The sequence below is a fragment of the Triticum urartu genome, chromosome 7, assembly GCF_003073215.2.
Source record: "Triticum urartu cultivar G1812 chromosome 7, Tu2.1, whole genome shotgun sequence".
Classification (NCBI taxonomy): domain Eukaryota; kingdom Viridiplantae; phylum Streptophyta; class Magnoliopsida; order Poales; family Poaceae; genus Triticum; species Triticum urartu.
In genome coordinates this window covers 540,208,513-540,234,826 of record NC_053028.1, presented here as the reverse complement: position 1 = coordinate 540,234,826, position 26,314 = coordinate 540,208,513, and the positions used below count along the sequence as shown (strand labels likewise).

The 26,314-nt window shown below is 46.1% G+C and overlaps 1 protein-coding gene across 1 annotated transcript; it reads left to right on the top strand.

Moving 5' to 3' along the window:
• The first annotated feature begins 24,222 nt into the window (after window positions 1-24,222).
• LOC125520818 (NADP-dependent alkenal double bond reductase P2-like) lies at window positions 24,223-25,605 on the top strand. Its single transcript, XM_048685847.1, has 2 exons — window positions 24,223-24,505; window positions 24,608-25,605. Exons 1-2 carry the CDS (start codon window positions 24,287-24,289, stop codon window positions 25,415-25,417), a joined length of 1,029 nt encoding a protein of 342 aa, XP_048541804.1. The 5' UTR covers window positions 24,223-24,286; the 3' UTR covers window positions 25,418-25,605.
• Window positions 25,606-26,314: the final 709 nt, after the last annotated feature.

Here is a 26,314-nt window from a genome sequence, read left to right as displayed (position 1 = left end):
AACTAGATTATTGAGACTATTAAACTCTTTGGATGTTGGTCACATGGCGATGTGACCTGTGAGTGTTAATCACATGGCGATGTGAACTAGATTATTGACTCTAGTGCAAGTGGGAGACTGTTGGAAATATACCCTAGAGGCAATAATAAATTGGTTATTATTATATTTCCTTATTCGTGATAATCGTTTATTATCCATGCTAGAATTGTATTGATAGGAAACTCAGAAACATGTGTGGATACATAGACAACACCATGCCCCTAGTAAGCCTCTAGTTGACTAGCTCGTTGATCAATAGATGGTTACAGTTTCCTGACCATGGACATTGGATGTCGTTGATAACGGGATCACATCATTAGGAGAATGATGTGATGGACAAGACCCAATCCTAACCCTAGCACAAGATCGTGTAGTTCGTATGCTAAAGCTTTTCTAATGTCAAGTATCATTTCCTTAGACCATGAGATTGTGCAACTCCCGGATACCGTAGGAGTGCTTTGGGTGTACCAAACATCACAATGTAACTGGGTGGCTATAAAGGTGCACTACGGGTATCTCCAAAAGTGTCTGTTGGGTTGGCGCGAATCGAGACTGGGATTTGTCACTCCATGTAAACGGAGAGGTATCTCTGGGCCCACTCGGTAGGACATCATCATAATGTGCACAATGTGACCAAGGAGTTGATCATGGGATGATGTGTTACGGAACGAGTAAAGAGGCTTGCCGGTAACGAGATTGAACAAGGTATCGGGATACCGACGATCGAATCTCGGGCAAGTATCGTACCGATAGACAAAGGGAATTGTATACGGGATTGATTAAGTCCTTGACATCGTGGTTCATCCGATGAGATCATCGTGGAGCATGTGGGAGCCAACATGGGTATCCAGAACCTGCTGTTGGTTATTGATCGGAGAGTTGTCACGGCCATGTCTGCATGACTCCCGAGCCCGTAGGGTCTACACACTTAAGGTTCGATGACACTAGGGTTATAGGGAAAGTATGTATGCGGTTACCGAATGTTGTTCGGAGTCCCGGATGAGATCCCGGACGTCACGAGGAGTTCCGGAATGGTCTGGAGGTAAAGATTTATATATGGGAAGTCCCATTTTGGTCACCGGAAAAGTTTCAGGTGCTATCGGCAATGTACCGGGACCACCGGGAGGGTCCCAAGGATCCACCAGGTGGGGCCACCAGCCCTAGAAGGCTGCGTGAGCCAAGTGTGGGAGGGGACCAGCCCCAGGTGGGCTGGTGCGCCCCCCCCCCCACCAAGGCCCAAGGCGCCTCCAAGAGGGGAAGGGGGCAAACCCCAGGGCAGATGGGCCCTAAGGCCCACCCTAGGTGCGCCTCCCCCTCTCCCCCTTGTGGCCGCCACCCTAGATGGGATCTAGGGCTGCCGCACCCCTTGGGGTGGGAACCCTAGAGGGGGCGCAGCCCCCTCCCCTCCCCCTATATATACTTGAGGTATGGTGGCTGCCCAACACACGATTTGATCTCTCTCTTGGCGCAGCCCTACCTCTCTCCCTCCTCGTCTCTCGTAGTGCTTAGCGAAGCCCTGCTGGAGTTCCGCGCTCCTCCACCACCACCACGCCGTCGTGCTGCTGCTGGACGGAGTCTTCCCAACCTATCCTTCTCCGCTTGCTAGATCAAGGCGTGGGAGACGTCACCGGGCTGCACATGTGTTGAACGCGGAGGCGCCGTGGTTCGGCGCTTAGATCGGAATCAACCACGATCTGAATCGCTATGAGTACGACTCCTTAATCCGCGTTCTTGCAACGCTTCCGCTTAGCGAACTACAAGGGTATGTAGATGCCCTCCCCTTCCCCTCGTTGCTAGATTACTCCATAGATTGATCTTGGTGATGCGTAGAAAATTTTAAATTTCTGCTATGATCCCCAACAGAAGGGTCACTATGCCAACAAATGCTTCAATCAGAGGCGTCTTCCTCCTCCTCCTCCCGTGAGATCTCCTAGCACCGCAGTGGTCAAGCATAATCCCAAGCACGCCAAGGTCAACTTGTTAAACTCGGCTCAGGTAGAGGACTCGTCAGATGTGATTATGGGTAACTTTCTAGTTAACTCTACTCCTGCAAACTTCCTTTTTGATACTGGTGCATCGCATTGTTTCATGTCAAGATCATTTGTTTCTAAGCATGACTTCGTTTCGGAAATGTTGGGTAAACCTATGGGAGTGGTTTCTCCGGCCAAGTCTATGAGGGCTACCTCGATAGTCCCGGACGTTTCTATCATGATGGGCGACTTCAAGTTTCTGGCTTCTCCAATGGTCCTTGGTAACTCGGATATTGATCTTATTCTTGGAATGGACTGGCTTTCTAAGCACAAGGCTCAGCTTGATTGTGCTGCCAGGCAGATTCAGTTGACACATTCGTCTGAGGATGTAATCGTCTTTTGCTGCTCGGGATGATACCATTCGACTGTTTTCTCTCAACGAGAAGGGCGAGCTGGATGCCATCTCTCAGATTCCAGTCGTTTGCGAATATCAAGACGTCTTTCCAGAAGAGCTTCCAGGAATGCCTTCGCACAGGCCAGTTGAATTCGTCATCGATCTTGAGCCTGGCACGGAACCTGTTTGCAAACGTCCTTACAAGCTTGGACCTGAAGAGTTGAAGGAGCTGAAGAAGCAACTCGATATTCAAGAGCGTATGGGTCTAATCCGACCAAGTTCTTCTCCATGGGGTTGTGGTGTTCTTTTTGTCAAGAAGAAGGATGGAACGGACCGACTTTGTGTCGACTACCGCCCATTGAACAAGAAGACTATAAAGAACAAGTACCCACTTCCCGACATCAATGAGCTTTTCGAACAACTCAAAGGTGCTCAAGTGTTCTCCAAGCTTGATCTCCGTATGGGCTATCATCAGATTCGCATTCGTGAAGAAGATATCCCCAAGACAGCATTCAGAACAAGCTATGGTTCATATGAATACATTGTCATGTCTTTCGGCCTTGTCGATGCTCCTCCAACATTCTCTCGCATGATGAATTTCATCTTCAACGCCTACACAAATGACTTCGTCTTGGTCTACCTCGATGACATTTTGGTATTTTCCAAGAAAAAGGAGCATCATGCCAAGCATTTGAGATTGGTGCTAGATAAACTCAGAGAACATCAGTTCTATGCGAAGTTTTCAAAGTGCGAGTTTTGGCTCAATGAGGTTCTCTACCTTGGGCATATCATCTCCGCCCAGGGCATAGCGGTTAATCCTGAGAAGGTGTCTGCAATTGTGAATTGGGAACCACCTCAGAATGTGAAGCAACTCCGCAGCTTCCTTGGGCTCGCAAGCTATTGTCGAAGGTTCGTTGAGAACTTCTCTAAGATCGCGAAGCCTCTTTCCAACCTTCTCCAGAAGCATGTGAAGTATGTCTGGTCGCCTGAATGTGACATTGCTTTCAACACCCTCAAAGAGAAGTTAGTCACTGCTCCAGTTCTGACTCCTCCTGATGAATCCAAACCGTTCGAGGTCTTCTGTGATGCTTCCCTTCAAGGTCTTGGTGCAGTGTTGATGCAAGAGAAGAAAGGTGTGGCCTATACCTCTCACCAGTTGAAGCCCAACGAAAAGAACTACCCCACTCGTGACCTCGAGTTGGCGGCAGTTGTTCATGCTCTTTTAACATGGAGACATCTCTTATTGGGAAGAAAAGTGGACATCTTCACTGATCATAAGAGTCTCAAGTACATCTTCACTCAGCCAAACCTCAACCTCAGGCATACTCGTTGGGTCGAAATGATTCAAGAGTATAATCTGAGTATCGAATATACTCCAGGCAAGGCCAATGTAATTGCTGACGCATTGAGCAGGAAGGCTTACTGCAACAGTTTGATTCTCAAGCCTTACCAACCAGAGCTTTGTGAAGCTTTCCGCAAACTTAATCTTCAAGTTGTTCCTCAAGGATTGCTTGCCAACCTCCAAGTCTCTCCTGCTTTGGAAGATCAGATTCGCGAGGCTCAACTTCTTGATGCTATGGTGAAGAAGGTGAAGATTGGGATTGCCAAGAGTCAACCCAAGTACAAGTGCCATCATCTTGATGAGAAGGATACTCTATTCTTCGAGGATCGCATTGATGTTCCTAAGGGTGACCTTCGTAAAGTCATTATGAACGAGGCTCACAATTCACTCCTCTCTATTCACCCTGGAAGTACAAAGATGTACCAGGACCTCAAGCAGTCGTATTGGTGGACTCGAATAAAGCATGAGATTGCTCAGTTCGTGAATGAATGTGATGTCTGCAGAAGAGTGAAAGTAGAACACCAACGACCAGCTAGTCTCCTCCAACCTCTTGCCATTCTAGAATGGAAGTTTGACCATATTGAGATGGACTTCGTGACTGGATTTCCAAAGTCCAAGCGTGGCAATGATTCTATCTTCGTTGTCATCGACAAGCTCACCAAAGTGGCTCATTTCCTTCCTATCAAAGAATCTATCACAGCAGCTCAGTTGGCAGAGCTATATACCTCCAGGATTGTCTCTCTGCACGGCATTCCGCACTTGATATCTTCAGATCGTGGCATCATCTTTTCCTCTAAGTTCTAGGATTCTTTTCAGAAGGCCATGGGCACCAACATTCGCTTCAGCACAGCTTTTCATCCTCAAACCAGTGGCCAAGTCGAGCGAGTCAATCAGATTCTTGAAGATATGCTCAGAGCATGCGTCATCTCTTTCGGTATGAAGTGGGAAGATTGTCTTCCATATGCCGAGTTCTCCTACAACAACAGCTTCCAAGCGAGTTCGGGCAAGGCCCCATTCAAAATTCTCTATGGCAGGAAGTGCCGTACTCCTCTTAACTGGTCAGAGACTGGTGAACGTCAACTTCTTGGAAATGACTTGATCACAGAGGCAGAAGAAATGTGCAAAGTCATTCGTGATAATCTCAAAGCCGCGCAATCGCGCCAGAAGAGTTACTATGATAGCAAGCATTGTGACTTGGCTTTTGAGATCGGAGACCATGTCTACCTCCGCATCTCTCCAATGAAAGGTAATCATCGCTTCAGTATCAAAGGGAAGCTTGCCCCTAGATACGTGGGTCCTTTCAAGATCATCGGCAAAAGAGGCAATCTCGCCTATCAACTTGAGCTTCCATCCAACTTTGCAAACGTGCACGACGTGTTTCACGTGTCTCAACTCCGCAAGTGTTTCAAGACTCCTGACCCTACCATCAACTTCGAAGAGATTGATCTTCAAGAAGACCTCTCTTATCGTGAGCACCCCGTTGCTATTCTTGAAGAAGCTGAGCCCAAGACTCGCAACAAGTCTATCAAATTCCTGAAAGTCAAGTGGTCACATCATTCCAACCGTGAAGCTACCTGGTAATGCAAGGATCACCTCCGTTCTGAGTACCCGGAGTTTTTCCAGTCCTAGATCTCGGGACGAGATCCTTTCATAGTGGTGGAGTGTTGTAACACCCTGTATGTAACATGCCATATTTGTATTCCAACTCTTGCTGTTTCTGGCACTAAATTATGTTATTTCCTCGTTGTCGGGTTTTTGCCTTCATGTGCTTTTGTCTTTGGCATGCATCTCATATCATGTCATCATGTGCATCGCATTTGCATACGTGTTTGTCTCATGCATCCAAGCATTTTCCCCGTTGTCTGTTTTGCATTCCGGCGCTCCTATGTCCTCCAGCGTCCCTTTCTACCTCTTTTTGTGTGCGGGTGTTAAACGTTTTCGGATTGGACCGAGACTTGTCATGCGGCCTTGGTTTACTATCGGTAGACCGCCTGTCAAGTTTCGTGCCATTTGGACTTTGTTTGATACTCCAACGGTTAACCGAGGGACCGAGAAGGCCTCGTGTGTGTTGCAGCCCAACACCCCTCCAAAGTGGCCCAAAACCCACTTAAACCTCCTCCATCATCTAGATCGTTCGATCACGATCGCGTGGCCAAAAACCGTGCTCAATTTGGAGCCTCCTAGCTCCCCTACCTATAAATAGGCATTCTCCCCCGAAATTTCGGGTCATTTCCAACCCTAGACCTAGTCCTCTTCCCCTGCGCGCCGCCGGACACGTCCGCCGCCACCGGACAAAGCCGCCGCCGCCCCCGCGCCCAATCAGGGAGTGACACGTCATCCCGCCGACCCGCCACCGCCCGAGGCCGGTGAAGCCCGCTCCGGGCCCCCGCGGCCCATCGCCCACGCGCCGCCCTCCCCGCGCCTGGCCGCAGCGCCCCGCCGCCCGCTCCCTCCTCTGCTCCGGTCAGCACCGGCCAGCGCCGCCGCACGCCATCGCCGGACACCGCACCCTCAATTCCGGCGTTGCGCCCGCCGTCGCCATCGCCACCTCGCCGCCCAGCACTCCGGCGAGCTCCTCCGCCGGCCTCCTTCTTCCGGCGACCACTCCTTCCTCTCCCCCGAGCTCCGGCGCCGTCCCTGGTGAACAGTGACTCCGGCCGGCGAACCTCGGGTCGCGAGATGCTACAGTAACCGATCCAGATCTGGATCTCGGGTTGACTTTTGACCTAATTTCCAGTGTTTTTTGCATATTTCAATGCATCATAACTCATCAACCGTGGCTCCGTTTTGGGCATGTAGCATACCGAAATGTTCGTCTCGACGAGTACTTTATTTCATCTCATTGCATCATGTTCATTTGAGCTCATCTTGATACCCTAAATGCTGTTGGAAGAGTGCTAGTTTCTGTTAGTTTCAGATTCATGTCAGTAATTGGACATTTGTCATTTTTGCCATGATTATTGTGTGCCTCTTATGAACTTGAGCTCTACATATGTTTTGAAGTATGCCATGCCATCTTTACAGGGGTGTATGTCATGTATTTTTGTGATCTCTGTGGTGACTAGCACAAGCATGCAAAGTAGCCCTATCAATGTTGCTGATTTCAGGGACTTAGAAATATTCTAACTCATTGCTCTGTTAATATTTTATGCCATGTGTTCTTGTTGCTACCGAGTGATCTATGCCTCTTTTGAGCATGATCAGTAAGGATGTTTTTTAGATATTGTGGTGCTCTATCCATCCATGTCTTTGTTTGCAATTATGGAGCACCCTAGCTTGAGTCAATCTAGCTCTACTTTTGCTATAAAATGTTCCTCGCAGAATGTTTACATGTTAAGCATTTTTGCCGAGCTTGTTGTAGTTGATCCATGCATGATATGTTGTTGTTCTTGCCATGTTTAGCTCTATGTCATGTCTACTTGCTGGGTGTATTCTTAGTTTGTCATGCAATGCTTTGTGGTGAGTGCATCGAGCTCGTAAACATGCCTACTTGATATCTGTTTTGCCATGTTCCAGTTTTCTACTAAGTCTGAATCTTTTAATGATAATTGCTATGTTCACATGGTTGCCATTGTATTTTATGATCCCTTTTGGTTCATGGTCAGTAAGGGACTTTTGTTTTATGCTTTGAGTAGCTTCATGCCATGCCTTGCTTTTCCCTGATATGTTCCTCTAGCATGTCGTTACCTTGCTCTAAACATTGCTTCCTGATGTTAAATTCCTGACTTGATGTTATCTTCACTAAGTCTGTAACCTGATATCTTTTGCACTTTTGCCATGCTTGTTTGAACCTGCTAATGAGTGAATTAGCCGTAGCTCAGTGTTCATCTTTTGTCAAGCATCTTGAGTGGATCCCTTCCATGTATTTTGTTGTTATGTTAGAGTGTTGTAGCCTGTTGTTCTTGATGCATTTAGATGGCCTCGTGCTGTTAATCGTAGATCGGTGCCATATTTGTTTTGCTTGCCATTTGCAAACCGTGCATCCGATTCCGGTGATCTTTATATCGATTCCCGACCGAAATCAACTCGTCTTTCCAGTGTCACTCTTGGTTTTCTAAGTTGAGGCCAGGTTCAATCATTCCTTTCCGAATAATGCATATGCATCGCATACCGCATCCCGCATCTCATGACATGTTTTGCATCATGTTGTTTGTGCATTGCACGTGGTTGATTGTGTCTCCCTTTGCTTGTTGTTATTGCTTGGGTAGAGCCGGGAGACGAGTACGTGATCGAGGAGCCCGTTGAGTACGTTTACGAGGATCAAGCTAACGTCAACTCGGAGAACTTTGCAGGCAAGATGACCATACCCTCGAAATCACTTCTATCTTTGCTTGCTATAGATGGCCTCGTGCTGTTAATCGTAGATCGGTGCCATATTTGTTTTGCTTGCCATTTGCAAACCGTGCATCCGATTCCGGTGATCTTTATATCGATTCCGACCGAAATCAACTCGTCTTTCCAGTGTCACTCTTGGTTTTCTAAGTTGAGGCCAGGTTCAATCATTCCTTTCCGAATAATGCATATGCATCGCATACCGCATCCCGCATCTCATGACATGTTTTGCATCATGTTGTTTGTGCATTGCACGTGGTTGATTGTGTCTCCCTTTGCTTGTTGTTATTGCTTGGGTAGAGCCGGGAGACGAGTACGTGATCGAGGAGCCCGTTGAGTACGTTTACGAGGATCAAGCTAACGTCAACTCGGAGAACTTTGCAGGCAAGATGACCATACCCTCGAAATCACTTCTATCTTTGCTTGCTAGATGCTCGCTCTATTGCTATGCCTATGCTACGATACCTACCACTTGCTTATCCTGCCTCCCATATTGCCATGTCAAACCTCTAACCCACCTTATCCTAGCAAACCGTTGTTTGGCTATGTTACCGCTTTGCTCTAAGTGTTGGTCCAACCCAGAGCACCGTGCGGGGCCGTCCCTTGGCAACTTGGGTTACGTTGGCTTCCGTACGCTTAGCTTATCCGGTGTGTCCTGAGAACGAGATATGTGCAGCTCCTATCAGGATTTGTCAGCACAGCGGGTGGTCTTGCTGGACTTGTTTTACCATTGTCGATATGTCTTGTAATCGGGATTCCGAGTCTGATCGGATTGTCTTGGAAGAAGGAATATCCTTCGTTGGCCGTGAGAGCTTGTGATGGGCTAAGTTGGGACACCCCTGCAGGGATTTGAACTTTCGAAAGCCGTGCCCGCGGTTATGGGCAGATGGGAATTTGTTAATGTCCGGTTGTAGATAACCTTAAACTTAACTTAATTAAAATGAATCAACTGAGTGTGTGGCCGTGTTGGTCTCTTTTCGGCGGAGTCCGGGAAGAGAACACGGTCTTGTGTTATGCTTGAACGTAGGTTGTTATAGGATCACTTCTTGATCATAGTTCTTAGACCGTGCCTTTGCCTTCTCTTCTCGCTCTCTTTGCGTATGTTAGCCACCATATATGCTAGTCGCTTGCTGCAGCTCCACATCATACCTTTTACCCTTCCTATAAGCTTAAATAGTCTTGATCGCGAGGGTGTGAGATTGCTGAGTCCCCATGACTCACATATTACTTCCAAACCCAGATGCAGGGACCGATGATACCGCTCCAGGTGATTCGACTGAGCTCAAGTAGGAGTTCGATGAGGACTCAGGACGATACTACGTTTCCTTTCCAGACGATCAGTAGTGGTGCCCAGTTGGGGCGATTGGGGACTTTGTTGCATTTGGGGTTGTTCTTTATTTTGGTTCCGTAGTCGGACCTTGAGTGTATCTGGATGAATATAATGATACTTATGCTATTGTGTGACGTGGCGAGTGTAAGCCAACTATGTACTCCTTTTCCTTATTCATTACATGGGTTGTTGTGAAGATTACCTCACTTGCGACATTGCTTACAATGCGGTTATGCCTCTAAGTCGTGCTTCAACGCGTGGGAGATATAGCCGCATCGAGGGCGTTACACTCGCCGAGCCCCGCGCGCCGCCGCCTGCTCCCGCTTCCTCCGTGCCCGAGCACCGCACCCGCAACTCCGGCGAGCGTCGCCGTCGACCGCCCGCGCCGCCGCCTCGCTCTCTCGCCGGCCACCGCCAGCCATCGCTGCTGCCGTGCGCCTTCGCCGCCCCACAGTCGTCGCGGCTTCCCCAGCCTCGTCGCCGGCCAGATCCGGTCGGCCTGGACCGGATCCACCTCGCCCACCACTCCGGCCGCCACCCCCTGTCATCTCCGGCGAGATCCACTCCGGCGAGTGCTCCGGTTGACCTCGGTTCGTGCGCCACCGACGAACCCTAGATCTGGAATCTTGAAGGTCTATTTTCCCTAAGTCTTCCCCCCCCCATATTTTCAAGCACTATTCATCATGCCATAACTTCTCACACGTAGCTTCGTTTTGCATGCATGATATATCAAAATGTTCGTCATGATGTGCTCTTCATTTTGTCCGTTGTGCCATGCTTGTTTGATTCCATCTTGATGCCAAAATTGTTGATGCAAGAGTGCTATAAAATGTTAGTTCCTGTTTCTTAGCAGAGTATGAGCATTTGTCATTTTTGCCATGATTATTGTGTGCTGCATATGGGCATGAGCTCTACATGTGTTTTTGGCTATGCCATGCCATCTTTACAGGGGTATATGCCATGTATTTTTTGTGATCAATGTGGTGACTAGCACATGCATGCAAAGTAGCTCTCGTAATATTGCTGATTTCAGGGACTTAGAATTTCACTAAGTCATTTTCCCTGCTGTTATTTTTATGCCATGTATTCATGTTGCTACAGAGAGATACATGCCTCTTTTGAGTATGTTCAGTAAGGATAATTTGGATATATGGTTGTGCTCTATCCATCCATGTCCCTGTTTGCATTTATGGAGTACCGTAGCATGACTTAATCTTTCTCTACTTTTGCTATAAAATGTTCCTGGTAGATTGTTTACTTGTTAATCAATTTTGCCAAGGTTGTTGTAGTTGATCCATTCATGCTATGAGCTTGTTCTTGCTTTGGTTAGCTTCATGAACTTGTCTTCTTACTGGTAGTATGCTTAGCTTGTCATGCAATGTCTTGTGTTCAGTGCATCGAGCTCGCAAACATGCCTTCATAATTCTGTTTATGCCATGTCCAGTTTTCTGCTAAGTCTGAATCTGTTAACGAAAGTTGCTATGTTTACATGGGTGCCATAATATTTTCTGTGCCCTTTTGGCTTATGGTCAGTAAGGGACTTTTGTTATATGCTTTGAGTAGATTCATTCCATGTCTTTGCTTGTTATGTTGTGTTCCTGTAGCATGTTGTTATCTTACTCGAAACATTGCTTTTTGATGTTAAATCCTCACATGTTATTTTCACTAAGTTTGTGATGCTGATATCTTTTGCACTTTTGCCATGCTTGTTTGAACCTGCTATGGTGTGATTTAGTCATAGTTCAGTGTTCATCTTTTGTCAAGCATCTTGAGTAGATCACTACCATATGCTTTGTTGCTATGTTGGAGTGCATTAGCTTAGTTTCTTGTTTTGCTTGCCATTTGCAAACCGTGCATCCGACTCCGGTGATCTTTATATCGATTTCAACCTAAATCAACTCATCTTTCCAGCGGCACTCTTGGTTTTCCAAGTTGATGCCTTATTCAATCTTTCCCTTCCGGAGCATGCATATGCATTGCATACCTCATCTCGCATATTGCCATGTTTTGCATCATGTTGTTTGCGCATTGCACCGTGATTGATTGTTGGTCCTTTGCTTGTGTTCTTCCTTTGGTTAGAGCCGGGAGACGAGTTCGTGTTCGAGGAACCCATTGAGTACGCTTATGAGGATCAAGCTTTCGTCAACTCGGAGAACTTTGCAGGCAAGATGACCATACCCTCGAAATCACTTCTATCTTTGCTTGCTAGTTGCTCGTTTTATTGCTATGATGCGATACCTACCACTTGCTTTATCATGCCTACTATATTTCCATGTCAAGCCTCTAACCCATTTTTCCTAGCAAACCGTTGTTTGGCTATGTTACCGCTTTGATCAGCCCCTCTTATAGCGTTGCTAGTTACAGGTGAAGATGGAGTTTGTTCCTTGTTGGAACATGATTATTGTTGGGATATCATTATTATATCTTGTTTACTTTAATGCATATATATACTTGGTAAAGGATGGAAGGCTCGGCCTTATGCCTGGTGTTTTGTTCCACTCTTGCCGCCCTAGTTTCCGTCATACCGGTGTTATGTTCCTTGATTTTGTGTTCATTACGCGGTTGGGTTATAATGGGAACCCCTTGAGAGTTCGCTTTGAATAAAACTCCTCCAGCAAGGCCCAACCTTGGTTTTACCATTTGCCACCTAAGCCTTTTCCCCTTGGGTTCTGCAGACTCAAGGGTCATTTTTATTTTAAACCCCCTGGGCCAGTGCTTCTCTAAGTGTTGGTCCAAACTGGGCGATGTCCGGCGCCCCCTGGGCAACCAGGGTCTATGCCAACCCGACGTCTTGCCCATCCGGTGTGCCCTGAGAACGAGATACATGCGAATCCTATCGGGATTTGTCGGCACATCGGGTGGCTTTGCTGGTCTTGTTTTACCATTGACGAAATGTCTTGTAACCGGAATTCTGAGTCTGATCGGGTCGTCCTGGGAGAAGGAATATCCTTCGTTTACCGTGAGAGCTTGTGATGGGCTAAGTTGGGACATCCCTGCAGGGTTTTTGAACTTTTGAAAGTCGTGCCCGCGGTTATGGGAAGATGAAAATTTGTTAATATCCGGTTGTAGAGAACTTGACACTTAACTTAATTAAAATGAATCAACCGCGTGTGTAGTCGTGATGGTATCTTCCGGCAGAGTCCAGGAAGTGAACACGGTTCTTGTGTTATGCTTGAACGTAAGTAGTTTCAGGATCACTTCTTGATCATTTTAGCTTCTCGACCGTGCTTTGCTTCTCTTCTCACTCTCATTTGCGTATGTTAGCCACCATATATGCTAGTGCTTGCTGCAGCTCCACCTCACTACCTTGTCCTACCTTTAAGCTTAAATAGTCTTGATCGCGAGGGTGTGAGATTGCTGAGTCCTTGTGGCTCACAGATACTTCCAAACAGTTGCAGGTGCCGATGATACCAGTGCAGGTGACGCAACTGAGCTCAAGTGGGAGCTCGATGAAGATCATGTTCGTTGCGTTGTTTCGTTTCCTTTCGATCAGTAGTGGAGCCCAGTTGGGGCGATCGGGGATCTAGCATTAGGGGTTGTCTTTCTTAATTTGGTTCTGTAGTCGGACCTTGATTGTATTCTGGATGATGTAATGTTATATTTATGTATTGTGTGTAGTGGCGATTGTAAGCCAACTATTTATCCCTCTCTTATTCAGTGCATGGGATGTGTAAAGATTACCCTTCTTGCGACTTGCCTACCATGCGGTTATGCCTCTAAGTCGTGCTCCGACACGTGGGAGATATAGCCGCATGGTGGGTGTTACACTCATGACTTTTGTATCAATTGCAAATGTGGCTTTAACATAAGAAAGCATCCTAAGAGTTGACATGTACTTCTGCAGACAAGAGAAGGAAAGTTTGCTGCAACAATCCTTCCTCCACTTGAATTTGTCATCAGCCTTCTCCACAACATTCACTACATGCAAGAACAAAGCTTTGTTCATCCGGAGTCGATGCCAAAAGAAATCATCGTGGTATGTTGGGTTCATTGTGAAGTAGTCCGTGTACAGAAGCTGTGGGCCGGTGATCCTATCTCGGGGGATATCTCCGACCCTTTATCGAACCCTTGAAGTTCAGGATGTGCCCCTCTTCCTTCTCCATTTCTTCTTGGATGCTCATCATCATCATGATTTCAACATCTTCGTCGTCTGTATCTAACGAACTAATAAACTCATTATATATGAATTCGTCAAGGTCCATGTTTCCATAGTCATCATTCCATGAAAAATCCACCGATGGCCCTACAAATACCTAAAGAATAAAAAACTGCTCCGCATTTCATCGAAGACACAGAGCGTGAGGCGTATATCCGGAGGAATTGGATGAATCGGGATGGCTTCCGGTGGTGGCATGGTCGACGGCTTATGGGTTGGGGCCTCTTGCGGCGACGTTGTGGGTTAAGGACGACGGCAGAACGTGGAGCTACAGTGGCGGTTGTATGGAGGAGGCAAAAAAGAGAAGAGGGACATGATAGGTCAAGCAAGGAGGGGCGACTTCAAGCAATTTGGCACGGGCCCTTGCCGTCAGTTATAAGTGGCGAACGCATCCGGACCTCCTCATATCTACCTCGCATATTGTCGGGGATATACCCCGTGGTATGACCCGGCCGGAAGTATGACCCGGCCAGACTTGGCGCTTCGTCGTAACCTGCCAGAGGATTGGCGACTCACAGGTCTGGCGGTTCACTGGTGTGACGACTCATGAGCCTGGCGACTTAATGATGGCCCATGCAGGTCAGACGGATGACAAAGGCCCAGGACCCAGTAGGCCGGCTCATGTTATTGTGGGCCGGCTTAAGACGGAAGGCATGAGGAATATTTCCTTTACAAGGAAGCAAGACCCGTACTTGTATCCGACTTGTAATAGAGAATAAGTTAGTTCTAATCCTACTAGGACTCTACATGTAAGCCGTCCCTTCAACTTATATAAGAAGGGGCAGGGCTCCCCAAAGAGGGACAAGTTAAGAATAAATAATCTCTAGGCTAGACACAACTAGGAGAGCCGGCTTATCGGCGACTCCCTCATGATCATAATGAGACTTAGCCACAAACAGCATGTAGGGTTATTACCGGATGATGTTTCCCGGGGGCCGAAACTGTCTAAATCCTTGTCTTATGTTGCGTCTCTCGATTTCGCTCAAGCCCTCTCAAGCTACCACATAAATGTGTTGGCCTCGCGACTAAGTCCTGACACTAAAGGACATCTGCCGTGACAATTCCACGACAGTTGGCGCCCACCGTGGGACATGCGCACAATAGTGTTGAGTTCTTGAAGGGATCTCTTTCTGGGATCGAGAAGCTGCGACCCGCCGAATCAGCAAGAGCCGGCGTGGAAGAATTAATATCAACTACGAAGATCATCAATCAAGATTGAAGAAGTTTTCAGCAGCAGTGTATAGAAGATTGAGTAAAACCAGCAAATTCATTGTTCTGCAGTCAGGATCATAATTACTCCCTCCGTCCGTAAATAAGTGTACTTCTATCATTTGTCCTAAGTCAAACTTTTATAATTTTAACTAACTTTTTAGAGAAAAGTAGTAGTATATATGACATCAAATTGGTATATTAGGATAATACATTTCAAAACGAATCTAGTAATACTAATTTAATGTCATAAATGTTGTTACTTTTTTCTATAAAGTTGGTCAAAGTTTTAAAACTTTGACTTAGAACAAAAGCTAGATGTACACTTATTCACGGACGGATAGAGTAACTTTGGAATTGGCAGTACAAAGTTTATACGGCGGTTTTCAGCAGTGTATAGAAGATTGAATAGAAAACTAGGGTTGTGTTCTGTGCGGCGGACATGACTTGACGATCCGTCAAATCAGAAGACATGTCAACACCTGTTGCAGCGGTTGCCGTACAAACCGAGATGATATCTGATCTAGCAAAGTTAGCCGTGTCTGGCCAGACTCTTTGGTACTCGCTGGATAAACAAAGGCAACAAGCAGCGACGGGAGCAGCTCCCAAGAAAATTGGATTGATCATTGATATTGCTGCACTCACGGAAAAATCACGGTCAAGGACCAGTGCTACTAGTTGCATGTTTTACGAGGTCTATTTTTGGAGTGGTACTACTGCTACTTCTAGCACAGCAGCTCTAATCAGAACAAAGATCACAATCCTATCCATCACGTGAAGACATCAGAGGAAGGTTTCAGCGTGCCATGATTGAGTAAGCCACTTCCGAGTCACCTTGCCTCGTCGCTGTTGAAAAAAAAGGGAAGGGGGTCTACAACCTGGAGGACGTATGAGACGGACTCGGTTTCGCCTAGTATCTCGACATGGGACGGCTCACCTCGCTTCTTGAAACCGGCCAGCAGGATTCGATCCCACGACCGGTCACCAGGCCGTTGATTCGCTCCCGCATCAGATCGCCTCCACCTCTGCGGTGTGTTGCCGCAGTATTGAGTCGCCCGCCTGCGTGGCTGGCCTCGCTCTCGCCCTCGCCCAGTAGTCCCCAGGCTCAGCTCGCCTCCGCTGCTGCTGACCCGGCCCTTCAAGAGCTTGAGGCGGGCCGCATCAATATATGTGGCCTTGGTACACGAGGTCAGCGGTCACCGGCGAATCGGCCGGAAGACAGTGGCACGAGGATCGCCTGTGCGTGACTGTTGTTGCTACTACCTACCTCAACAAGGCATACATCTCATCCCCCGAGGAAAAAGAAAAAAATAACCGTGAAGAAGTAATCAGAGTATTCAAAGTCGCTGCCTACGGATGCAATCAGATGCACTCGTCTCCGTTAAATTACTCTACGTATTAAATTAGCATTATACAAAACATATGTTGTCTGCTCATGATATTTTATGCTCGCAGATCTATTCAGCTCAAATGTTTTTACTGGCGTTTTTTATTGCGTCGCTTCCAACAATCTTCCGGGTCATCGTTTTGCTGGCCCTGCAGCATTAAAACCACCAGCTGCTATCATCAGATCTGCCCGTTCGCTGGTTTCACTCCACTACGCTGGACACGTGCCGACGAAGGCTGGTGCTGATTGATGTCTAATCAGGCCGCAGAGATCTAAGGAATAAACCAACGTGACTAGTGCTGGTACTCTGTATTGGGTTCATTTTCTTCGGAAATCAGTTTGCGTAAATTGGATGGAATACACATATGTGAAAACCAGCTGCGTGCTAATGGTCGCGCCCACATGCATCTAAAAAATAAATCAGGTGTTATTTCTTCTATATATTTTCTTAGTATATTTTAATTACTCCGAGCACAATTACTCTGCTCTACGGTGTTTTTTATATGCAGGAGAATTTTTCATTACAAAGTGGCATTATACCACGGATATGAACCGCACCGACTTACCATGCCTTGGTCGTCTCTCATGACCGTATCGGCTTACAACATCATGGACGACTCTCGCGGCCGGTTCACGCGTCCGCATTGGCTTACAACGAGGAGGACAACTTGCTCGTCCGACCCGGCTTACCATGCCTGCGGTTGACTCGTTTGTCTGCACTGGTTTACAACACCGTGACCGACTCATCTCTCCGAGCCGCCTTTGATGTTGCGGTCGTTTTACTGTCCGCCCTGCGGTCCGGCCTATCCAAAGTGCCGGGTTGACTAAACAGACTTTACGCACAGATCATCTGTCGTTCACAAACATCAGGTGATATCCATCTAAAGTTTATCTATTAAACACTTATTGTTTTTTGTCAAAGAACAATTGCTCTGCCCTGTAATATTTTTACATAGGACAAATTTTTATGCCTCGGATACGGAGTGCATGCACTAGCATTCGTCCATGCCACGCTGCTTGACAGACATGCGTACAAGCCGCCGTTCCCACGGTCCAGCCTGCATCAACTCGTCAGGACCGCGTGAATTACCCAATAAAGCGCGCACAGGTCGCCGACCCCTGCAGTCCGGTCTACATCAACCTACGGCCGACTCGCCCGTCCGTGCCGGCTTACAACGCCGCGGCCGATTCATCTGTCTGCTTATGTGGCTGACTCGCCCATGATTGATTTCAGCTTCATCGTGGTGATCATCAACTCCGCGATGGATATTTTCTGGCCTAACATATCAGGTGAAATCCATCCAGTATATTTTTATATTATATGTTGCTTTTCTTTAAAAGAGCAATTACTCTGGCTTGCAAGTTCTCCAATGCAGGACAAGTTATATGACTGAGTTATTGACTGACTCTTACCGGTTTATATCACGGTCAAATATGGAGAATCTCAAGACAACTCCTTGAGTCGTCTTGACACTCGGAGGCTACAATGACATGACTCGAGAACTCCGGGTCATTGGACGGAATAATAACCTGGTTCTGGAGGCTACCGCCATATTGATGAAAATTTAAATGCCGCAGGAAATTGCCGGTTCAAAATAAATATTCCGGTTTAGAATCCGGCTTAAGAGACATCTTTCTCCCGCAAAGCTTTGAAGCTCTCAAATCCGGTTCAAACATCCGGCTCAAGGTAAATTTGTCTCTTACAGAGCTTTGAAGCTCTCAATATCCGGTTTAAAAATTTCCGGTTTCAAAAAAAATTAATCTCTCGCAAATTCGAGTTCTCAAACAAATTAAGGGTTGCCAAAAGAGAACTTGCTGCCATGATGCGTGGTTCAAACATGGGTATCTTGCCTTACGGCTTATCTTATTATGGTCACTTGAGGGCTTCCTGTTCAAACATAGGTCGTATTTGAACCAAAGAGAACATAGCTGTCGGTACCCTCTTGATCGGCACACTGCCAAACTCACTAGGGGGCTTCTTGATCGTATTTGAATCATAGCTTAACCCCTTTTGGGTACGACTTGGATCGTATTCGAATCAGGGTCATTAAAAACCTCTCAAGGTCATTTGGGGGCTTCCTGTTCAAACATAGGTCGTATTCGAACCAAAGAGAACATAGCTGTCGGTACCCTCTTGATCGGCGCAACGTCAAAGCCATTGGGAGCTACATGATCGTATTCGAATCCTAGCTTAACCCCTTTGGAACGGTTTACTGATCGTATTCGAATCAGAAACCTCAATTTTTATTTGGTTTAAGTTTTTGCAAACAATCTTTGGTTTTGTCTTGAGACCTTTTTGCTCATATCTGAAGTATATATGTGTTGTTTCTATTAACCCGACTCGACTTTTGACGATAAGTCGCCATATATGACAATCACAAACATTTGGAAGTTTTGGCTTCTAAAGATTGGGTTATCACCCTTACTGCACAGGTATCCTAAACCGGCAGTACGATTCAATATCACAGGAACCGGTTTTTCAAACCGGATTATATTATTCAAATCTTTAATAGCCAACATGGCTGGGTTTTTATGGTTATCAATAACCAATATTACGATTGAGGTTTTCAAAGTCGCTTCAGCACAATGGATATTATTTTATCAATGGACATAATTTATTCTACAATGGAAGGAATAGTCCCGAGTCGCTGAGGCTTACAACCCGGCACTTGGGGGCTACATTATTCAAGTTGAGATTACATCAAATATGCAAGTCTCATGTCATTGCCAGCATGCACCATGACACTTGGGGACTAATGTAAAGTCATTTTTTGATCAAATTATTGAAGACCCGACTCATCCCATTGTAATGAGCCGGCCCTTGGGGGCTACCAATTCCTCCTGTCAAAAATTCAAGGTACACAAGTCTCAGTCCATTATATTGAAGGATCCACTGCTTAGTTGATAAAGCACAAGGCTCTTAACCTTGTGGACGTGGGTTCAAGCCCCATGTTGGGGTTACATCATATGATATTATTGTCAATGAAGTATATATAAAGTCCCAGCTCAGTATTATCTTACTAAGCCGGCCCTTGGGGGCTACACTGATTGAAATTTTTATGGGCATCGAGCAATTACAAGTCTCAGGTTGCTGCAAGCATGACAACCCGGCACTTGGGGGCTACAGGTAACACGGATATAAGGAGAAATACTTTCGAATTCTCAGTTTTGAGCAAATCAGATTGACCCGGCATCCCCAATCATTATGATCCGGTGTTTGGAACAATCATAGCTCGACGTCATCAATAATTATGACCCGGCATTGGCAACAATCATGACCCGGTGCTATCAATATTTACAAACTGTATATTTTGGCAATGATAAACCGACAAGTTCTACAAGCCGGCTAAAAGTCAGATGAGTATTTCAAGGCCAATATCTTTTAAGCCGGCGCTTTGGAAACCGATTCAAGTGGATTATTTCTTACAATATTTCTCTACAAGATACCAATGTCAGCAAATTGATTCTGAAGCTGGCCTATTGACCCGGATTTCTCAAAAGAAGTATCTAGATTTTTGCATTGGCAAGGTTTGGACATATCTGTTAAAAGAGATTTTCTATAAGATCTTTGAGTATGCATCTAGGAGGAAATGACAAGGACTTAAAGATGATCAGGTGCCGGTTCAGGAAAATATTTAACCCGGAGCACAACCTATCAAGTTTGTTCTTGTGTTTCTTTTACAGGGTTAGTTTAACATGGATAAATCTAAATTAAACTGGGGGCTAATGTCGGGGATATACCCCGCAGTATGACCCGGCCGGAAGTATGACCCGGCCGGACTTGGCGCTTCATCGTAACCCGCCGGAGGATTGGCGAGTCACAGGTCTAGCGGTTCACTGGTGTGACGACTCACGAGCCTGGCGATTTAATGATGGCCCATGCAGGTCAGACGAATGACAAAGGCCCAAGACCCAGTGGGCCAGCTCATGTTATTGTGGGCCGGCTTAAGACGAAAGGCATGAGGAATATTTCCTTTACAAGGAAGTAAGACACGTACTTGTATCCGACTTGTAATAGAGAATAAGTTAGTTCTAATCCTACTAGGACTCTACATGTAAGCCGCCCCTTCAACTTATATAAGGAGGGGCAGGGCTCCCCAAGAGGGACAAGTTAAGAAGAAATAATCTCTAGGCTAGACACAACTAGGAGATCCGGCTTATCGGCGACTCCCTCATGATCATAATGAGACCTAGCCACAAATAGCATATAGGGTTATTACCGGATGATGTTTCCCAGGGCCCGGAGCTATCTAAATCCTTGTCTTATGTTGCGTCTCTCGATTCCGCTCAATCCCTCTCAAGCTACCACATAGATGCGTTGGCCTCGCGACTAAGTCCTGACACTAAAGGACATCTGCCGTGACAATTCCACGACACATATGGGCCGGGTATGGGGGTTGCCGATCAATCCAGATGTTTGTGCTAGATTTGTCCTGTCCAGTTCAGTGGCTTTTTCTGTTCGGACAGGCCGACATGGCATTAGGGTGGATATGGGGCGTCCAGTTATAGATGCTCTAAAGACCTAATTGATGTAGTTCGAAGAACTAGAAAAGTCTCATGTCTATCGAGCATGAAATTATAATATCAAAACTTAATTGTTTTGCCAACCAAGAAGGAACTAATAGTAACATATGTTAGAGAGATTGTTTAAGCACAAATATGGTGAAGATAAAAAGAGCACAAGTAGAATTCCCAGATCCATCAGCTGGCCTCGCGTGATTCTCCTTACCCTTCCCAGTAGCGGCCAGGTGACAACTATTGTTGGCCGAGCAACCAAGTTAGATATCATGTGCCTCGTTCTTGGACAACTGCTAGTAAAAAAGGTTTTCCGAATCATGATTGCAATGCACAAAAATGGCAAGTACGATCATTAGATTGATGAACACACTAACTGTTATGCCAACATGTACCATGTGAGTTGAATCATTCACATGAGCACTTAGAGTCTGAGATCTGCTCAAGCATGATGTGCAACACAATACAAAGAGTTTTTTATATATTTTTTGTGGGGTAAAGAGAGATTCTGTTACTTAAGGCGGCAAATCAGCCAATACAAGCTTTACAATTTTCTTGATATCGATTTTGAATGCGCGGTATCACGAGTAGCTCGATGCCCTCTTCACTGATTCAGGGTAGAAGAAGACATGGGCAAATAAAGTGAGAAAGGACTAAAAACATTCATCCTAGAATATAAAAGTATAAAAGATTATCAAAGATAGGTAGGAAAGGATAAGGGCGCTTGTGTGAGATAGGGGCTGCTCCCAAGAGCCCCTTTCTTTCTCAGTTACTTGTATCAGTCGCCTTGAAGCACTACTTATTTGAATTTTTTATGATTTACAAAAAATGTCATTTGTTTCATTTTATGAAATGGCTAAAAAAATCCGCACAAATATGGACGAAAACCAAAGGAAACAAAAAAATGTTGTAGGATTACATGGTTTTACCACATATGAATTGTGGTTTAGGGCTAGCAGGCTAAAGGTGATCAGGAGGCAACTGCTTTCTGCCACGGGTTACCTTGCTCCCCGCGAGCCACTACAGTGGTGGGAGGGTGGGAGGACCTTGTATCTGCGTGTTCACTTTGTGTCTTGTAGGTGTTTTGAGCTACCCGTCATCGGTGAAGTTGGGGATGTGACGGTGATGGGCATAATGGATCCTCAATTATCCCCATATCGGTGCACTTCCTTGTAGGGGCGTCGACGAGTCGGACGACGATGTCGGTCGCTAGAAATTAGGTCTGGCATGGTTAGCATTTGTCCACGACGACAACATTTGCAGTGGGGACAAGGTTGCAACGTGTTTTTGATCTCCGGTTCTATCTACGTCCAATGAAGCTTACCACATACAACTTTGTCCAATGAAGCTTAGCTAAATACAACTTCATCGGAGAACTTGTCAGGTTTGTGTCTCCCTCCTCCCTTGGAGTTGGTATTGTCGTCTGGCCCTCCTCGATGCTATCTTCTCTAGGACGACGATTTTTTCAAATTGCAGTCACATGCGTCTTCTGGTCTACATTAACGACTTCTCAGTCATTGCTTCTACAATCTCTTGGGTATCAACAAGATTAATTAGTAAGACAGATGCCCACAGGCGGCAATGAGCTCTGTTCACGGCACGTCGTCGATGGATGTCGATAGAAGATGAAAATTATTTCTTCGAGGACTTGTTTGTAATTTCTCATTCTTGTACATAAGTCCTTGTGCGGGATAATTTTATTTAATATATGGTATTGTGGCTCTCCTTTGTGGGATAGCCCAGTAGAACGGTTTTGGCAGCTTTTATGACCGGGTTAGACTGATTTTAGAATCCTTGGCGGGTTTTTTTCCTTTCTCTTCAGGCTTCATTAGTTTTTTTTTCTACCCTTCCTTTTTTCATTATATGTCTACTTTTTTAATACACGTGTACATTTTTCTTATATATCTAAAACATTTGTCTGATACACGTTAAACAATTTCAAATACATGATTAACATTGTTCAAATTCATATTTCAAAAAATTGAAAATGTTTTAAGCATTTTTCAAATATACGTGAAAATATATATTTTTGAATGATAAGAAACATTTTAATTAACTATGCAAATATTATTATTTTTACAATGTACAAACTTTTTAAAATGGGACAGACCTATTTTTGATACTCCTGAGCATTTTCTAACAAAGTAACACACATTTTTCTAAATTTGCAAAACGTTGTTTTAAACTACATGAGCATTTTTTACATTGTATAAACGTTTTTTAATATCACACACATATTTTTGAATCACATGAGCATTTTTAAAAGTGTAATGTATGTAATGTACATTTTTAATTACAAGAACATTTTTTTACATTGTATAATTATTTTTAGAAAAAGTCACGTACATTTGTTTCAAACACATGATTTTTCTAAATGTCACAATTTTTTAATGCTATCAGTATTTAAAAAAAATTATGCTAACCAAACTTTAACATTGTATAATGGTTTTAAAATTTATGATTTTTTATAAAAATTAAGTACATTAAATTTTGGAATACATGTATCTAGAAATCTCTTCTACTTAAAAAGAACTTAAGGTTCTGTCCTCCACCTCGTCCTTAGTCGAACATTCCCCCTCCCCTCTCATCTTTTATTGACTTATCAAATAAAATTATGTTCTCTTTGGCAAGACAATAAGTTCTTAATGAGTGATCACCATATAAAATCAAATCACATGCATGATTTTTTTTTTGAGTTGTTGATTGTTTTTGAGATAGCTAACCACTTATTCCAAACGGTAATCAACTGTTTAACCATCACACCAATATACTCCCTCCGTTCCAAAATAAATGTCACAACTTCACTACATCTTCGTATTAAAGTTAGTACAAAGTTAAGACACTTATATGAGGATGAAGCGAGTGCTATAGAATATTTACACCCGTTGTAACGCACGGACAAAGATCTAGTACTTCCTTCGTCCCACAATATAAGAGTGTTTTTTACACTACACTACTTCCTAAACAAGATAAAAGCACGGACACGTTGTGGTGTACTGTGCGCTTTGATGCGCTGTAGCGGAAACCTGGGCCCGGGCCATTCGAGGTGTTGTAGGCGAGAATCCGTGTTGTTTCCTCACCCAAGAATTACCCATGGTTCTTGTATAGATATAGTCCAGTTGCTTATAGATTTTTTTCTTCTTCAGGAAACTAGGCCAAAGGCCGAATTGCAAGACATCATTCTTGCGACATTACCCAAAGGAAGAAGGTTCAGATATAGTCCAGTTCCTTATAGAATTTACCCTTGGCTCCAAAGCTCCCATGTCACATCGGATTAATTCCTAGTTGTTCTCACGTGCTTTTGTCCTACATATGGTCCAGTTGTAGTATGTTCGATTCGTTGGTTTTACAATTTTATACAGAATAGTGATGGTCCGATGGATGCGTCCAAATTTACTAGGAAAGCATCTGCAAAACCCCCACCACAGCATCCTCTAACATTGTTGTCCTCGTCCTCGGGCTCAACGAACGGCATCCAAACATTGTATTATCCCCAACACCCCGCCAACGAAGCTTTTTGAATATATATAACACCGACCACTTGTTCTTGCCGATCACACACATTATTGTCCCTTCTTCCCGGGTGCGTTTGCATCGGCCGATCTATCGATCATGGAGGTGGAGAACCGGTACGTCGCCGTCAGGCACCACGTCGAGGGCTCCCCGTCGGTGGACGACTTCGAGGTGAAGGCGGAGACGGTGCGGTGGACGCCCGAGTCCGGCGAGGTCCTGGTCCGGAACATGTACGTCTCCATCGACCCCTACCAGCTCAACCGCATGAAGCGCCAGAGCGCTTCCCACCACTCCGTCGACGTCATCGTGCCCGGCGAGGTAATTTAGTCAGCGATCGGTCCACCACCGACCAGCGGCAAGCCGGCCATGATCTCTTTCTTGCTCACGTTTTCCTTTTCCTCCGGTTGTCAATGCGTGTAGAGGATCGCGTCGTACGGAGTCGGCGAGGTGGTGGCGTCGGCGTGCGAGGAGTACAAGGAAGGCGACGTGGTCGCCGGCATGCTCGCCTGGGAGGAGCACAGCGTGTTCCGGCCGGAAACCAGCATGCTCATGTCCAAGGTCGACGCCTCCTCCGGCTTCCCCCTGTCCTACCAGCTGGGCGCGCTGGGGACGAGCGGCATGACGGCGTACGGCGGGTTCTACGAGGTGTGCAAGCCGAAGGTGGGCGAAACGGTGTTCGTGTCGGCGGCGTCGGGCTCCGTCGGCAGCCTGGTCGGCCAGTTCGCCAAGCTCGCCGGCTGCCGCGTCGTCGGCTGCGCCGGCACGCAGGCCAAGGTGGACCTGCTCAAGGACAAACTGGGCTTCGACGACGCCTTCAACTACAGGGAGGAGCCGGACCTGAAGGCGGCGCTCAAGCGGCACTTCCCCGACGGCATCGACATCTACTTCGAGAACGTCGGCGGCGAGATGCTGGAGGCGGCTCTGGCCAACATGAACACCTACGGCCGGGTGGCCGTCTGCGGCGTCATCGCCGAGTACACCGACCCCGGGCGGCGCGCCGTGCCGGACCTGCTGGAGGTGATCTACAAGCGCATCACCCTCCGGGGCTTCTTCGCCTGGGACTTCATCACCAAGTTCCACGAGTTCACCGCCATCATCGGCGGCTGGATCGAGGAGGGCAAGGTCCATGTCATCGAGGACGTCTCCGACGGGCTGGAGAGCGTCCCGTCGGCCTTCGTCGCGCTCTACCGCGGCCAGAATGTCGGCAAGAAGCTCGTCAAGCTGGCATAGGGTGAATCATGTCACTTCCAGAGATTCACTCCAGGCTGTACTCTGGACCCTAGGGAGTGAAATACTGAAATGCAGGCTGTTTCGTTGAGCTGAATGGATGTATTCATAAAAGACATGACCCCTGCTTGAAATTTGAAATTTGATTACAGTTTAACTTTTTTTAAGTTCTGTGCATCAAACCACCAAAATGAGTATCAGCAAATCTAATCTAGCAGCGCCCTTGTTTTGTAACACTAGTCAGGTCTGTTTTTTTTTTTGAAAAGACCATCATGGCTAGCTTTATTAAACTCAAAAATAATTACATCGTTCATTAATTGGCTAACTAAGAACTTAGAAGGTTCATTAGTCCAACTGTCCTGAACTTTATTATAGAAACTAAACTTTGCTACCTCATGAGCAACCGAGTTTGCTTCACGAAAACAATGAGTAAAGATGACGAGTAAATTACATCTACGATACTTAAACTTGACCTTAGGGTTCACTTCCATCACTGTATTTAGGAAAGCTTAAAATACGGTCACTGAGGTTGCCCAGGCGTGTCACTCTACGGTCACCAGTACCGTATCAGTCCTATTTTTGCTGACGTATCTAATACCCCTCTCTCACTGCTACTATAATATTTCTCTCTGTAATTCTGTCAAACACCTTACCTGCGCCCATCGCTGCGCCACACCCCCACACTCTCACCGATGCCGTAGCTCTTCAGTGTCAGTGTGTCACGTCAGAGCTCCTAAAGCCTCGTGCGGCCCACGAATGAATTGATGCACTGGTTGGCCAGACTCTCATGCTTTCAAATCCCAACTCTCGCGCCATGCCGAGCTTGAAGCTCATCAGCGTCGTAGGCACCATGCAAGTTACTCTCCCGATGCGCGTCGTTGAAAGTGCGAGCGCCACTGT

Excerpts from the sequence above, each read along its gene's own strand:
- LOC125520818 (XM_048685847.1), top strand. The coding sequence starts at position 24,287 with ATGGAGGTGGAGAACCGGTACGTCGCCGTCAGGCACCACGTCGAGGGC. Across the intron at positions 24,506-24,607 it reads ACGTCATCGTGCCCGGCGAG|AGGATCGCGTCGTACGGAGT; the intron begins GTAATTTAGTCA and ends CAATGCGTGTAG.